Here is a 15,844-nt window from a genome sequence, read left to right on the forward strand (position 1 = left end):
CACACCCTAGCCTAGGTCACTTACCTATCCTAACACATTTGCAAAATCATAATCTACATAAAAACACATCTAAGCCACAGAAAAAGGAAAAGGACATAAATATACTGTACTGTACACTGTACTGTAGTAACAGAAAAAATGATGAAAAATGAGTGTAAAAAAATTCCTTACTTTTATTCCTTCTGATCTCTTTACAATGTCTAATTTCACTTCCATCGTGATGGCTTTCCTCTTCTTCGATACACTACCAACTGAAGACTCTGACTTTCGTTTAGGAACCATGATAAGGGCCAAAAAGTCGCCAAACAAAGCAACACAAACGGAACACTTGTGCCGCCTGCAACCAAACTAGTTCCCCAACTCCCTCAGTCATACGCCGCATTACTGCGTATTCTTCTGCTGCGTGCAACCAAACTAGTTCGCCCACGTAGTCCGTAAGTACAACGCTAATGGCGTAAGCCGAAGCACTCACATCTCAATTTTTTTAAGTGAGCGCTGTAAACTCGAAACGTCATATGTCGAGACCCCCTGTATTGACCCCCTTCAAGTCACTATTTAGTACTGACAGCTTTGAAACTTTGCACAGGTCTCTTTCAACTTTGCACATCTAGAACCTGCACTTTTTCGGATGCTCATATTCTGTTAGGATGCATGGCTGATCAAGAGTGAACAGCATTTTTTTAATCCAGCGACAAATTCTCTTTTGGATTGAGATCTGGACTCTGACTCGGCCACTGGAGGACATTGGCATTGCCTTTTTTAAGCCATTCCTGTGTAACTTCGGCTTTATCCTTGGCGTTATTGTCTTGCTGGAAAACTAATCTTCTCCCAGGATGCAGGTTTCTTGCGGACTATTGGGTTTTCCTTCAGGATTTTGCTATATTCATTTTACCTTTATCATATACACCCACTGTATAAATTATTGGGAACACCTGTACACCTGCTTATCTATGCAATTATCTAATCAGCCAATCATGTGGCAGGAGTACAACGCATAAAATCATGTAGATACAGGTCAGGGGTTTCAGTTAATGCTCACATCAAATACCAGAATGGGGAACAAATGTGATCTCAGTGATTTCAACAGTGGCATGATTATTGGTACCAGATGGGCTGGTTTGAGTATTTCTGTAACTGCTGATCTCCTGGGATTTTCACACACACTTGTCTCTATAGACTTTTTCTCATAATGGGGCGAAAAACAAAAAACAGCAGTTTAGCAGAGAGAAGCACCCTGATGAGAGAGGTCAGAGGAAAATGACCAAACTGGTTCAAGCTCAAAGAAAAGTCTACAGTAACTCAGATAACCACTCTATACAGGAGTGGTGAGCAGAAAAGCATCTTGGAATGCACAACATGTCAAACTGTGAGGCAGATGGGCTACAAGAGCAGAAGATCATGTTGAATTCCACTCCTGTCAGAACAGGAAGCTGAGGCTACAGTGGGCACAGGTTCAACAAAACCGGACAGTTGGAGACTGGAATAACATAGCTTGGTCTAATGAATCTTGAGTTCTGCTGAGACACACAGATGGTAGGGTCAGAATTTGGTGCTAACTGCATGAATCCATGCACCCAACCTGACTTGTGTCAACAGTCTAGGCTGTTGGTGGTGGTGCCACGATGTGGAGAATGGTTTCTTGGCACACTTTAGGCCCATTAATGCCAATCACTCTTTGCTTGAATGAAACGGTCTATAGCTGCTGACTATATGCATCCCTTCATGGCCACAATTTCTTAAATTTCCACTTAGGATTAATAGTTAATTTAAAAATAATGTGTGTTTATTATGGGTATGGGACTTTCATATTAATCTTTTATGCTGAGTTTTCAAGGAAGTTGCTATTAGTATTTCTGCAAAAAAGTCCTACGGTTTGTACATTTTGACCCTTCAAATGGATAGCAGATGTTGGTTATTCAACACAAACTATGTAGAATTTTTTTTTTCATTTTCCAAGTAAGTTTTTCATATTGTTTGCCGTTTTCCAGAGTTGGTCAACCCTGGGTCCCATTCAGTCTAAATCTTTGTTATGTCCTTTCTCCACAAAAACATAAGAATACATTTTTTTCTCGGTTACCACTGCCTACTAGATGGAGTAAGTAACATATAAAAAAATATCATTTTAGGTGGAGTATTCCTTTAAAAGAGATTAGTCTCATTGAGTCAGATGTGATTCTCAAAAGAGAGCACACATCTGGAGACAACTGGCTAAAAACTTTGTAGTGAATAGCAGCAAAATCTGATGCTCAGGATCTCTTTATAAAAACCTGCCCAAACTTCCTTTGGTTTATGTATGTTAAACATTCGGGGTTGTAGTGTCCTATTTATACTCATGTACTAGACAACTATGCAAAATAAAATGGAAAGACAGGGAGACAAAAAAAGAAACGGACAAAAGACTTGACACTGAGAGAAAACAGAAAGATAAAACTGTTATCAATTCAAGAGCTCTGTACCTGAAGCTTAATCTTTTGTAACAGACGGCCGGCAGCTCAACCAGGCCGGGACACCCCAGATATGGAAGGATGGAGGAAGGTAGCTTTTTAGGGCACTACCTCCCCCATGACGCTAGATGGCAGCTCCCCTGCTTTACAGTGGTGCCCCGGATTCCCACCAGGCATCATGGAACTTGGAGTTCTGTATCTCAGCCCTGTTGGGTGCCGTGGGTCCCACCAGAGGGTGCTGTGAATATACAAGAGACAAGGTTTTCACCTAACCCGGAAGTGTTGGCAGGCCATGTGAGCGGGAGCCCAGAAGTACTTCCAGTTTGGCCAACATAAAAGGACTGAACAGACCTCACAGAAGCGAGCCAGAGTCCGGTGGAAGGTGGACAACACTTGCTGGGAGGTGTGGAGGAGAAGAGAAGGAAAAGAAAGAGAGAAACAAAAAATAATTGTGGGCTGTATTGCCTATTTGTTTGGGGCTTTGGTACTAAAGAGCATTGGAAAGACCCTGAGAAAAATAAACACGCTCTTGATGCTTTTAAACCTGTGTCCTCAGTGTCTGTCTGTTGGGTTTGAGGAGCAACAGTGCCCTCTAGTGTTCACACTCATATATATATATATATATATATATATATATATATATATATATATATATATATATATATATATATATATATATATATATATACAGTGGTGTGAAAAACTATTTGCCCCCTTCCTGATTTCTTATTCTTTTGCATGTTTGTCACACAAAATGTTTCTGATCATCAAACACATTTAACCATTAGTCAAATATAACACAAGTAAACATAAAATGCAGTTTGTAAATGGTGGTTTTTATTATTTAGGGAGAAAAAAAAATCCAAACCTACATGGCCCTGTGTGAAAAAGTAATTGCCCCCTGAACCTAATAACTGGTTGGGCCACCCTTAGCAGCAATAACTGCAATCAAGCGTTTGCGATAACTTGCAATGAGTCTTTTACAGCGCTCTGAAGGAATTTTGGCCCACTCATCTTTGCAAAATTGTTGTAATTCAGCTTTATTTGAGGGTTTTCTAGCATGAACCGCCTTTTTAAGGTCATGCCATAGCATCTCAATTGGATTCAGGTCAGGACTTTGACTAGGCCACTCCAAAGTCTTCATTTTGTTTTTCTTCAGCCATTCAGAGGTGGATTTGCTGGTGTGTTTTGGGTCATTGTCCTGTTGCAGCACCCAAGATCGCTTCAGCTTGAGTTGATGAACAGATGGCCGGACATTCTCCTTCAGGATTTTTTGGTAGACAGTAGAATTCATGGTTCCATCTATCACAGCAAGCCTTCCAGGTCCTGAAGCAGCAAAACAACCCCAGACCATCACACTACCACCACCATATTTTACTGTTGGTATGATGTTCTTTTTCTGAAATGCTGTGTTCCTTTTACGCCAGATGTAACGGGACATTTGCCTTCCAAAAAGTTCAACTTTTGACTCATCAGTCCACAAGGTATTTTCCCAAAAGTCTTGGCAATCATTGAGATGTTTCTTAGCAAAATTGAGATGAGCCCTAATGTTCTTTTTGCTTAACAGTGGTTTGCATCTTGGAAATCTGCCATGCAGGTCGTTTTTGCCCAGTCTCTTTCTTATGGTGGAGTCGTGAACACTGACCTTAATTGAGGCAAGTGAGGCCTGCAGTTCTTTAGACGTTGTCCTGGGGTCTTTTGTGACCTCTCAGATGAGTCGTCTCTGCGCTCTTGGGGTAATTTTGGTCGGCCGGCCACTCCTGGGAAGGTTCACCACTGTTCCATGTTTTTGCCATTTGTGGATAATGGCTCTCACTGTGGTTCGCTGGAGTCCCAAAGCTTTAGAAATGGCTTTATAACCTTTACCAGACTGATAGATCTCAATTACTTCTGTTCTCATTTGTTCCTGAATTTCTTTGGATCTTGGCATGATGTCTAGCTTTTGAGGTGCTTTTGGTCTACTTCTCTGTGTCAGCTCCTATTTAAGTGATTTCTTGATTGAAACAGGTGTGGCAGTAATCAGGCCTGGGGGTGGCTACGGAAATTGAACTCAGGTGTGATACACCACAGTTAGGTTATTTTTTAACAAGGGGGCAATTACTTTTTCACACAGGGCCATGTAGGTTTGGATATTTTTTCTCCCTAAATAATAAACACCATCATTTAAAAACTGCATTTTGTGTTTACTTGTGTTATATTTGACTAATGGTTAAATGTGTTTGATGATCAGAAACATTTTGTGTGACAAACATGCAAAAGAATAAGAAATCAGGAAGGGGGCAAATAGTTTTTCACACCACTGTATATATATATATATATAATCCAACGTCTGTATGTATTTCTGTCCATTTTTCACAAGAGAACTACTTAACGGTTTTTTTTTTCTCTATAATTTGCTTGACCATTCCGCTTAATTTTGCAACCTCTCTCATCGAGCTAATTATTACAGTTTAGTTGCAGCACCGATTTATTTGAGTGAATCCAAGAGACAGGCTGCGGGCTGAGGTGAGGGGGAGGCAGGACCTCAGGAGTAGGGAGCCGGGTAGGGCTCTCCTCACTCACGTGCCAGCCTCACGTTCGAGTCGCTTTAACTCTCGCCATATGTTGGAGTGTACCTTGCCTCCACTTAGCTTGCGGTACCTGTTTGTTCAGCAGACATTATCATCTAGAGATTGTTAAAGAGTAACATTTGACATTTTTGAGAGAAAGGTATAGGTACGTGGGTTTTACAAGGTACCTGGTCATTGGCAGAGATATCACAGCCATGTGCTCTTCTCCCCATGCAGGGGACGCTCTCCCATTAGAGGTGAACACGATGAGATACAGTAGCAACGTTTGATGTTGAAGCATACCTACCTTCCGCTTGGCCAGAGATACCTTGCCAACTTTTTACATTTTTGGCAAAGAGATCACAGCTACAATTTACCAGTCGATCTATGTTCCTGCCCCCACCTGTGGTCATGAGCTATGGGTATTGACCGAAAGAATGAGATCGCGAATACAAGCGGCTGAAATGAGTTTCCTCCGCAGGGTGTCTGGGCTTTCCCTTAAAGAATGGGTAAGAAACTCGGTCATCCGGAAGGAGCTCAGAGTAGAGCCGCTGCTCCTCCGCATCGAGAGGAGTCAGATGAGGTGGCTCGGGCATCTGATCAGGATGCCTCCTGGACGCCTCCCTGGTGAGGTGTTCTGGGCATGTCCAACCGGGAGGAGGCCCCGGGGAAGACCCAGGACACGCTGGAGGGACTATGTCTCCCAGCTGGCCTGGGAATGCCTCAGGATTCTCCCAGAGGAGCTAGAAGAAGTGCCCGGGGAGAGGGAAGTCTGGGCATCTCTGCTCAAGTTGCTGCCCCCTCAACCCAACCTTGGATAAGCGGAAGAGGATGGATGGATGGATGGATCACAGCTACATTCTCGCCCCGATAGCAAAACCAATAATATTGTGTATCAAGTGGCCCTCGGATATGAAAGCTATCAATATAAATTCTTCTTAATATACTTTATTATATTTTTTTAATTGATTTTTAAAGTTTGTTCTGTTTCACTACTACATGGGTAGAGCCACGGGAGACAGCTAGTCATTAATATATCTTGCTCTCATTTTGACTATTGCATCACCACATGACATAACAGCAGATTTTAGATTGTCATGCTTGTGTGTCAGAGGATCACCCATCAGGCTCATCTGAGGTCAATAACACCACCCTGGGATGATAGAGGACGCTGTCTCTAACTGTGGCACCTCCCTTTCCCCCCCCACAGTGCTCAGAAAACAGTGAGTGCAACTGACTCTGCCACTTCCGGTCCGACCCCTATAAAGCCCGGGCGTTATTGCAAAGAAACATCTATTCATGGACTGAGCACACCACCAAATTGTAGCTTCTGCAAAAGTTGACCTGCTCAAAAGAGCCGACTAATTTAGCTTAAGGCCACATTTTGTTGTTTTGTGTTCAAGCCCCTTTCCGCATAGAGGATTTGTTTTTGCTGCAGAGATTCAATTGATTATATGCACTACAAGTTAAAACACTGCAGATGTATTCAGGTATGGCATGTTTGACTTTGCCAATTAGACAGTAAGATCAACTTACTTCAGTTATTCATTTAGACATCCAGTGGGCCTCATCAGATAGATAGATAGATAGATAGATAGATAGATAGATAGATAGATAGATAGATAGATAGATAGATAGATAGATAGATAGATAGATAGATAGATAGATAGATAGATAGATAGATAGATAGATAGATAGATAGATAGATAGATAGATACTTTATTAATCCCAAGGGGAAATTCATATAAAGGCCTCGTCTGTGATCTTCTTGAGTGGTGTCAATGTCATTCGCCACATTTACTGTTTTGGGTGTACTGAGGACTAAAAATTACACCTCCTGTGGCTTTGCTTAACAACTTATGTAACAATTGTTTTTTTTTACCCCCCCCCCCTTTAACTGGGTGGGACAGCACACCATTTAGTCCATCCAGCCATCTTTTTTCCGAAGCATTGCTGCTATTTCTTTCTGCCTCACCTTGACTACGGCAGTACTGTCATGAGAGTGACAGCTGGCGGCAGTGCATCGTTCACTTTTACCACTTAGCCCAGTGACGCCTTTGAATGCCAAAGCATAATCTGGTTTTACAGAAAGGTTTTCCTTTGCAACTTGCTTATTTTTAACACATGTAAAGATAAATTATATGTTTAACAAAGGTCTTTTTTAGGATATTCTTCAGCTATAGGGGGTTTATCAATCATGACCACAGACTTGTTGTCTGTCGGACCAGGTTAACAAGCGCACCATTACCCTTTTCTGTTTAAATCCCTGCTCTTATCTGACCTCCACCTTCATGAGGTGTTCAGTTGCTTTAGAAATTTGAAACTGAGTAAACCACCTAATTATTTGCATCTACTTTTATGCCAAAATCATTCATGGTTGTCTCCAGATGTAAGTTTTATACATCTGGCTCTGCAAGACTAAAGAGAAATTGATTCTGGCAGAGATGACATACAGTACGTTGTTAAACTTGCCAGAACAAGAAGGAAGGCAATGCCAGGTGGTGATGTGCTTCAAAAGTGTGAGAGGTACCCCACATGGACAGCAGCTAAGCACATTACCAGTGAGAAGGAAAGTCAGGGATGCCATGGAGCAAGATTTGTATACGACCACAGAGAATCAGGACCTCGGTTTTATGTCTCATCTGATGGACTGTGCCATATTTACAGCACAGTGTTCCTGTCACCGCACTGGGGCATTGAAATCCACACACAGACCACAGGAATAGCACCCTCTGCTGGCCTCACCAACACCTCTTCCAACAGCAACCCAAGCTTTTCCTAAATGGTCTCCTATCCAAGTACTAGCCAGGCCCAAACATACTTAGTTTCGATGGATTACCTGTTCTGAAATGCATGTGGTCTGGCTGCTGGCTGTGTGCCCCCTCTAGTTTAATTATACATGACAGCATTTACTTATTTCTTCTGGATGAGAGTACAGCACTAGCCCTTTATACGTATTTAGTTACAGCCAAGGTTTGCTCCCTGTGTTGTTTATTTTCCTTTTTTGTGCATTCTATATTTATATTAAGTGTTTATTATAATTACGTATTTTTAAATGCTGTTCTGTTTGCTTATTATTTGGTATATATGTGTTGTGTTATATTGTCTTGTGTTCTTTATGTTTTGGGGGTGGAGCTGCAAGAGGCGGGGCCATACTGATGTCACTGCTGAAGGCCCACCCTCAGTCTTTACATTCCAAAGCTGAGAGTGATTCCTTCAGTAGTTGCGAAACCATTTGGAGAGTGCTGTTCTTTGTAAAAATTGATTTTGTGGCTTCTTGGATTTTGATTACTGAATTACAGTTTTTTGGGGTTACTTTCTTATGAAAACCCCTTTTGCCACTGCATTTTTGCCTTATTTTTTACCATTTTCTTAGTCTTCTTTTATTTATAAAATAAATCCTTCTTTGTGGACTTGTTTTTTTTTATGTTTTTCATGTGCCTCGAGACATTTAAAGTTACTATAAACTTTTCAATCCAACACCCCTTTTAGGCCTGTGTAGGCTAAAGATGGTCAGTAAAAAAAAATTGGGTGAGGCCTTTCCTGAGCATGCTTTAGGCTGGTTATCCGTTTCCATTGTGTGGCCTCACACCATTTCACAATTTTGTGTGCTGCTCATCATAACAATATGAAGTACATGCCATGTATGTGGTAATTTCTAATGACTTTTTTCTTTTTATAGGATCTTATAAGTGATCTTAGAGAAAATCTTTCTCATCACTTCAAACAAGTTATGGTTGGACTCATGTATTCTCCATTCCTTTTTGATGCTCACGAGTTATGGCATGCCATGAAGGTAATCTAAAATATCATTCATTTTTTGCATATTCTTTATTATTCTTTATGAAGAGGAAGCTCTTGAAATATATACTGTATATTTATTATTTATTTAATGAGAAAAAGACATTTTTATAGAGTGTCAGTCATATAAAAACATGATTTAAAATTGTGCTTAAACAGCAGTTTGACATTATCCAAGGCATAACCACCCAAATATCAGCTTCTGAGGTGGGCACAGTTGGCTATGTGAGCCTAAGTTAAGGTTTAAGTTGAGAAAGATAAGAGTACAAAAGCCCTTAGTAGGGCAGGTACAAATTAAGTAAAATCTAAAAGGTTGGGTTGAAAAACACTCAGCGCTCAAGGGCCATAGCAAAGGACAAAATTGGACAAATCATCCAAAAACAAAATCTGGGCACAGGGGCAAACCATCAAGTATTAAACGTTGGATAATATTCTACTAGGGGCTTTCTGAACTGGCAAGAAATGTGCTACTAGATTAAAGATCAGGCTCTGTCATTTTATATCCCTTGGTCCTTTTGTCAGGTCACTTCATATGATTAGTGTACTTCAGCAACAGATAGACGAGGGACAGCTTAGCAGAAGAGCCCAGGCTCATTCCGGAGAGCTGTCCATCCATCCATTTTCCAACCCGCTGAATCCGAACACAGGGTCACGGGGGTCTGCTGGAGCCAATCTCAGCCAACACAGGGCACAAGGCAGGAACCAATCCTGGGCAGGGTGCCAACCCACCGCAGGACACACACAAACACACCCACACACCAAGCACACACTAGGGCCAATTTAGAATCACCCATCCACCTAACCTGAATGTCTTTGGAACGTGGGAGGAAACCGGAGCGCCCGGAAGAAACCCACGCACACACGGGGAGAACATGCAAACTCCACGCAGGGAGGACCCGGGAATCGAACCTAGGTCCCCAGGTCTCCCAACTGCGAGGCAGCAGCGCTACCCACTGCGCCACCGTGCCGTCCCCGGAGAGCTGTTGTTCTGCCTATTCTTTTTTGTAATTGTTAAGTTTTTTGAATGTGTAGCCTACTCATGTATAGAAGACTGGGCCTACTGCATCTATGCTGGAGTGTGACAGTTCTTTGAATTCAAGAGTCAAGTGATTTCATTAATATGAGCAAAATACTGCATGTAATAATCCACTAAAGAAAAAAACAGTGGTAGAGGAGCTTAAACCAGTGTCTTTGGCTAAAAATATCAAACCTCCTTTTGCCAAATGTCTGTTCCTTAATAAATAAGATGGATGAACTTGCTTTACTTATTCTATTAAGGAAGTACAACACCAATTGCTATACACAGGAATGCTGGCTTTCTTTGTGGCTCTGTGTTAACTGATCAGCTAGCCATTCATTTAAACTCAGAGATGGAAGTGTCTGCTTTTAAATGAACCCCTGATAGTACACTGGAGCTGAAATGCTATACTCTTAAAATATTATTCTCCACCATAAGAAATTGCTATCATTGACTGCAGAATCTTTTATCGTCTCCAGTGTCCTTTTGCCGGTTTACATTCCAAACACTCAAAAAATACCGCTGATTATACTGCCACAGCAAACATATATAGCTCTTGAATTCTCTTATTTACACTATATAAATTTATGAAAAACAGAAATTAAATATCTGGAAAATGTAAATGAAATAATTAAAGGGATAATAAAGGCGCCCTAATCAACAGATGCTCTCTCGTAATACTCTTTCCATATACCTTACAATAAATCACTTTTATGCACACAAACTGAAAAAAAAAGATGCCAGGCTCCTTGAGCACTATAGACAGTAATGCATGTTCTTCCTCCTCCTCCTCTAATTTCAAACTAATCTGAGCAACATAACAACATCCATCCATCCATCCATCCATTTTCCAACCCGCTGAATCCGAACACAGGGTCACGGGGGTCTGCTGGAGCCAATCCCAGCCAACACAGGGCACAAGGCAGGGAACCAATCCTGGGCAGGGTGCCAACCCACCGCAGATAACAACATTATAACAAAAAAACTAAGATAAAAAATCGAAATATAGTTGTACTTTGCCTATGAAATGTTTTCATTCCCTTGGAAGCTTTCACCTTTTATTTTTATGCAGTAGCGAACCACGGTGGATTTAATCTGGCATTTTTTGACATTGATCAACAGAGAAAGACTCTTTTATATTAAAATGAAAGCAGATCTGTGCAAAGTACTCTAAATTAATCTATATATGTATAAAACTGAATTTCTTTCTCTCTTTCTATTAAAGCATCATGTGAAAACCACAGTCTCCATTTCCACATATCTTTACAATTATGTCTGGTATAATTTAACTTAGAATATATGATAATTCCATTTTTTTATAGTTGCTCATTTAAATCTATAAAAGATATAAAAACTGAAAAAACCTCACTAAAAGCATTTCCACAACTAGTTTGTTTGAAGGTTATTCCTCAAACTCTGGAACAGTTTTTCTCCTAGTTTGGTTCCTTTAGGTAGATGTGAACATGACAATCAGACTCTAGTGAAGACCCAAAAAACTGAATCAAGGCCCTTTGGATACGGTGGTATTGGTGCCAAATCAAGCTATAGTGGAAGAGGTTGCAGAGACGACAACTGTTGCCAGGGTGCTTTACCAGTCACAGCTTTATTAGAGAGTGGCAAAGATTAAGTTACTGTTAAAAAACGTATTTGACATGTCAGCTTGAGTTTTCTGAAGTCAACTGGAAGCAGGTTTTACGATCTTAGGAGAATAAAAGTTCTCTTTTTGGCCATCAGACTGTCATTTTATAGTGCACATTATCAAAAATATACCATTCTCACCGGGATGCATGGTGGTGGCAGCATCATGCTTTGGGGTTGTTTCTCTTCAGCAGGCCCTAGAAGACCTGTGAGGGTAAAATAAATGTAACAAAATACAAGGAAATCCTGGAGGAAAATGTGATGCAGTCTGTAAGAAAACTTGACCTTGGCAGAAGATGTGTTTTCCAGCGGGACAACGACTCCAAGCATAAAGCTAAAAACTACATAGGAATGGTTTTAAAACAATAATGTTAATGTCTTGGGTTGGCCGAGCCACAGTCCAGACCTCAATCCAATGGAGAATTTTAGGCTAGACTTGAAAAAGGCTGTACACTTACAATCCTATTGCAACTTGACTAAGCATGAGCAGTTTTGTAAAGAGAATTGGGAAAAATTGCAGTGGCCATATGTACAAAACTGATAGAGACCTGAGCACACCAACTTAGATCTGTATTTGAGTCTTTTTCTGTTGATTAATGTCAAAAAAGCCAAATTAAATTCACTGTGATTCAATGTTTTATAACAATACGAGGGGGTACCCAAAAATAACCGGAATCTTTACCTGGTGTGCAGTCTCGACTTAGTTGTGACTTTTGCCGCTAGGTGTAGCATATTTACAGTATTCTGTGGCAGTCTGCCAAGTTGCATTTCTCTGTATTGTTCGTACGCCATTCCATTTGGTTTTTCTTGGTGCTTATTAAACGTGTTCTGCTATTTTAGTGATGGGTGTTAATAAAGAACAGCGAATCTGCGTTACATTTTGTTTCTCTTAGGGAAAACAGCTGCTGAAACTGTAGTGATGCTTGAAACTGCTTTTTAAAAGAAAGCTTTAAGTAAAACACCGGTCTACGAGTGGTTTTCATGTTTCAAACGAAGGGAAATGTCACACGAAGACCAATCAAGATCTGGCTGACCTTCCACAATTACGAATGACGAAAATCTTGAAAAAGTTCGCAATGCAATTTACGAAGATCGTCGTCGGACTATTGAAGAGATTTCTGAATTGACTTGTGTGTCTTGGAGTTCTTGCCACCTTCCCTACTCGCCTGATCTTGCTCCATGCAACTTTTTATTGTTCCCGCATATGAAACAAGAACTCAAAGGAAAGCGTTTTTGTACCATGGAGGAAGTCAAAGAAAAATTGCTGCAGGCCTTGGACAACATTCCCCTTCAGCAATTCCAACAATATTTCCACCAGTGGGAAAAGAGTTGGGACAAGTGCATTCATTCACATGGAGAGGACTTTGAAGGAGACTAAAGTTTCAGTAAGTAAAAATTATTAAAACAATTTTTTTTCTTCAACTCCGGTTATTTTTGGGAGCTGAATCCTTGTTTTGGAATATTTAAAGACACAAGTCTTCTATGTACGGTAGAAGGGAGGAGGAGCTTCCAAAGCAGAATAATATTGAAACAAATATTATAAAAGCACTAAAAGGGTTCTCTCCAAAAAATTAATTAAATAAAAAATAGGAGATAGATAAAGGCATCAAAAGTAGGTAGGTATGTCCATTGGCAACCTACAAAAAGCAAAACATACAGCGTGTCACTACCATCCATCCTTGGTCTTCCATCCACACAAAACTTGTGATGTGAAGACAGACAGGACTGAAGATCTGGTCCATCTCTTCCTCATGGTCTTGGAGATCTGAGCTCTTTACACTAATCATATTATTTAAGCAGAGATGGATCCAAGTGTAACCAAGATACTTTAATTAGGACAAATCATAAACATTATACATTATGTGAATAACACAAATAATTATTCACTTCATTTAGTACATTGGGTTTGACACTGTTTACACTTCATTAAATTAACTGCAGCCTCTACCTTACAAAAACAACAAAAATTATTATTTTTGGATCAAAAATGCATAACCATAATTCTTCTTTGTTTTAAGAGATTTTAATAATACAAATCTAGTAAATTTTTACCAACAATTATTACAACAAAAAACAAGGTAACATTCGATCGTTGTTACTGCACTATCTCTGAGGTTTATGCCCACCTCTCTCATAATGTGATGTTCCTCATCCTTAGCTATAGACGGAGACACAAATCCTAACTAAAATCTAATTGGCACTTAAAGATGTCTGCTGTGACTTCAATGGGCCGTTTGATCCAGTGACTGTTTATATTAGTTGCATCATTGTAAAGAACATAAAAACAACTGTCTAACTATGCTCATCAATCTCTATCCACATAACATTTACAAAACATCATCCAGTTGAGTTTTAACAGTCCCTATACACAGTATAGCACTTTATATATTGTTCACATGTTTTTGTTGGTGAAGTCATTTTACAGTAAGAGCTTCAATACACTGTGCTAATTCCTTCCTTAATTTATCTCTAATAATTCAGGTCCCATCTTGTTATAATCTGTGATTTAATTTTTTTTGTGGAAACTGTGGAGTACTTTTTGATGTTTATGTATCCATTTTTGTTTCTTTTTTCACTCAGAAAATTAACTTTTAAATAACTTTTTATCATAGAACATTGTTTAAAATATTATAGTTTTTTTTTCTTTTTTGACACCATTTTGAATTATTTTGGGCTCTTCAATTTTCTGCACTTAACGTCATGGCTTCCGTGACAATCATTCCCAGAAGACTGCATGGCTTGTTGAAGACACTTCAGCAACTCTATAAAGGGTTCCACATGTATCCGTTATGTATCTGAGATTAAGAAAAAATAATAGTAATAATAATAATAACAACACTAATTCATGTTATTTTATAGTGGCTTTCCCATGCTCAAACAATGTTGATGTGTGATTGTATTTTTGTCTGAATCTTTCTAGGTATATGAAGTTGCTTTTGATTTGTAGACCTTTGATTTTTGAATAGTGCCAAATTGATTGGTAAGATACATGGTAATGACCTAGACATGAATTCTTGACTATGTCTCACATCCCGATCCCCTTCATTAAAAACTTCACTGCCTCGTTTTGTGTCAGTACACATCAGTTTCAAAGGACACCACAATTATTCATTAACCTATATTCTTCAGTCATTATTTCAACCACATGTTTAACATTTTCATCTCACCTTTTTTACCTTATCCGTTTTAGTCCTCTGCTTAGCACCTAGCTCTTTAAAATTGTCTGGCAGAATTGGCACATTATATATATGTCATTTGTTTGGAGAAATGACAACTGGATCCACCCATGCTCCGGTCAAAAGCCTCTCTGCTTGGGTCATCTCCTATCTGTGATCCTGGAAGACAACACACTGGATGAGACTCCCTGTCACGGGAGCAACGCAGTGTTCTCTCTTAGGCTCAAAAGACAAGAACATTGGACTGCATAAAAATACACTCTTGTCAAAATTTTAAATGTAATGTATAGAGTTGTGAGTGCTGAATCCAAATGTGGTAGCAGATTTGCACAATTGAATACAATTTTTGTAGAGATGATGGGTATACATACAATTGTTTTAGATACAATTATTGCTTGGTAGTTTTTTACCTCTTATAATCCTTTGAAGGTATTTAATGGCGGAATGACCAACAGAAGTTTACTAACATAGACTCACTTTGCTAATATCTCTACATTTGAGTGATGTCCTGGGGGTGCCTCCCTTGTTGTTCAAACCATCTAAACCATTAACCAACAACTTTCTCTTTTCTGGACAATAAAAAGGTATCTTTTTAATCTTGTAAACATAAATTACTGGCTATCTTTAAGGACTAAGAATAGAGAAAAAAACTACAGATTGAGGGTGAAAAATGCGTAGCAAATACTTGATTTTAGGCTGTTTCTGTCTCAACTAATGTTAAGAAGGAGGAACTAAATTTAGTTTTGTTAAGTTTGACTTGTTTGTGTGGAATGTTACTTGTTTTTAATAAATTCAATAAAATAAATAAAGACAGAGGAAGACAGACATACTTTCAGCTCAAAATATACTTCAAATAAAATTCTGAGCATGAAAAATGCTCATGGCATGAAACAAATTAGCAATTTTTTCCTCAAAACTGCATTTTTCGCTAAATTCAATATCTCTGGAACTGGTTTGTGGCAGAGAAATTCCAGTTTTAGAAGTGGACACCTAAATCTGTAAAGCACAGTAATTTTTTTTTATGGGAGGATTTTGGTGCAGATTGTGTAATTAATGAAGTATACATAGCATTATCTCTCTATAAAAAAATATAAAACATCTGTCCATTTGGTGTCAGTGCCCTTGTCCAAGTATAATGTTGTCTATTGACCACAAGAGGACAGGATTATCTGAATAAGAAAAGCAATAAGAAACAAAAAGAAAGAAGGATGTAAGAAC

The 15,844-nt window shown here is 39.4% G+C and overlaps 1 protein-coding gene across 1 annotated transcript in view; it reads left to right on the plus strand.

The window, feature by feature from the left end:
- LOC114655087 (annexin A10-like) overlaps nucleotides 1–15,844 on the plus strand; it is a 136,476-nt gene that overhangs the window by 23,038 nt on the left and 97,594 nt on the right. The window contains exon 4 of the mRNA XM_028805979.2: nucleotides 8,676–8,789. Within this exon, the coding sequence (XP_028661812.1) occupies nucleotides 8,676–8,789 (114 nt within the window). The remainder of the gene's footprint in view (nucleotides 1–8,675; nucleotides 8,790–15,844) is intronic.

The sequence above is a fragment of the Erpetoichthys calabaricus genome, chromosome 7 (assembly GCF_900747795.2).
Source record: "Erpetoichthys calabaricus chromosome 7, fErpCal1.3, whole genome shotgun sequence".
Lineage (NCBI taxonomy): Eukaryota > Metazoa > Chordata > Cladistia > Polypteriformes > Polypteridae > Erpetoichthys > Erpetoichthys calabaricus.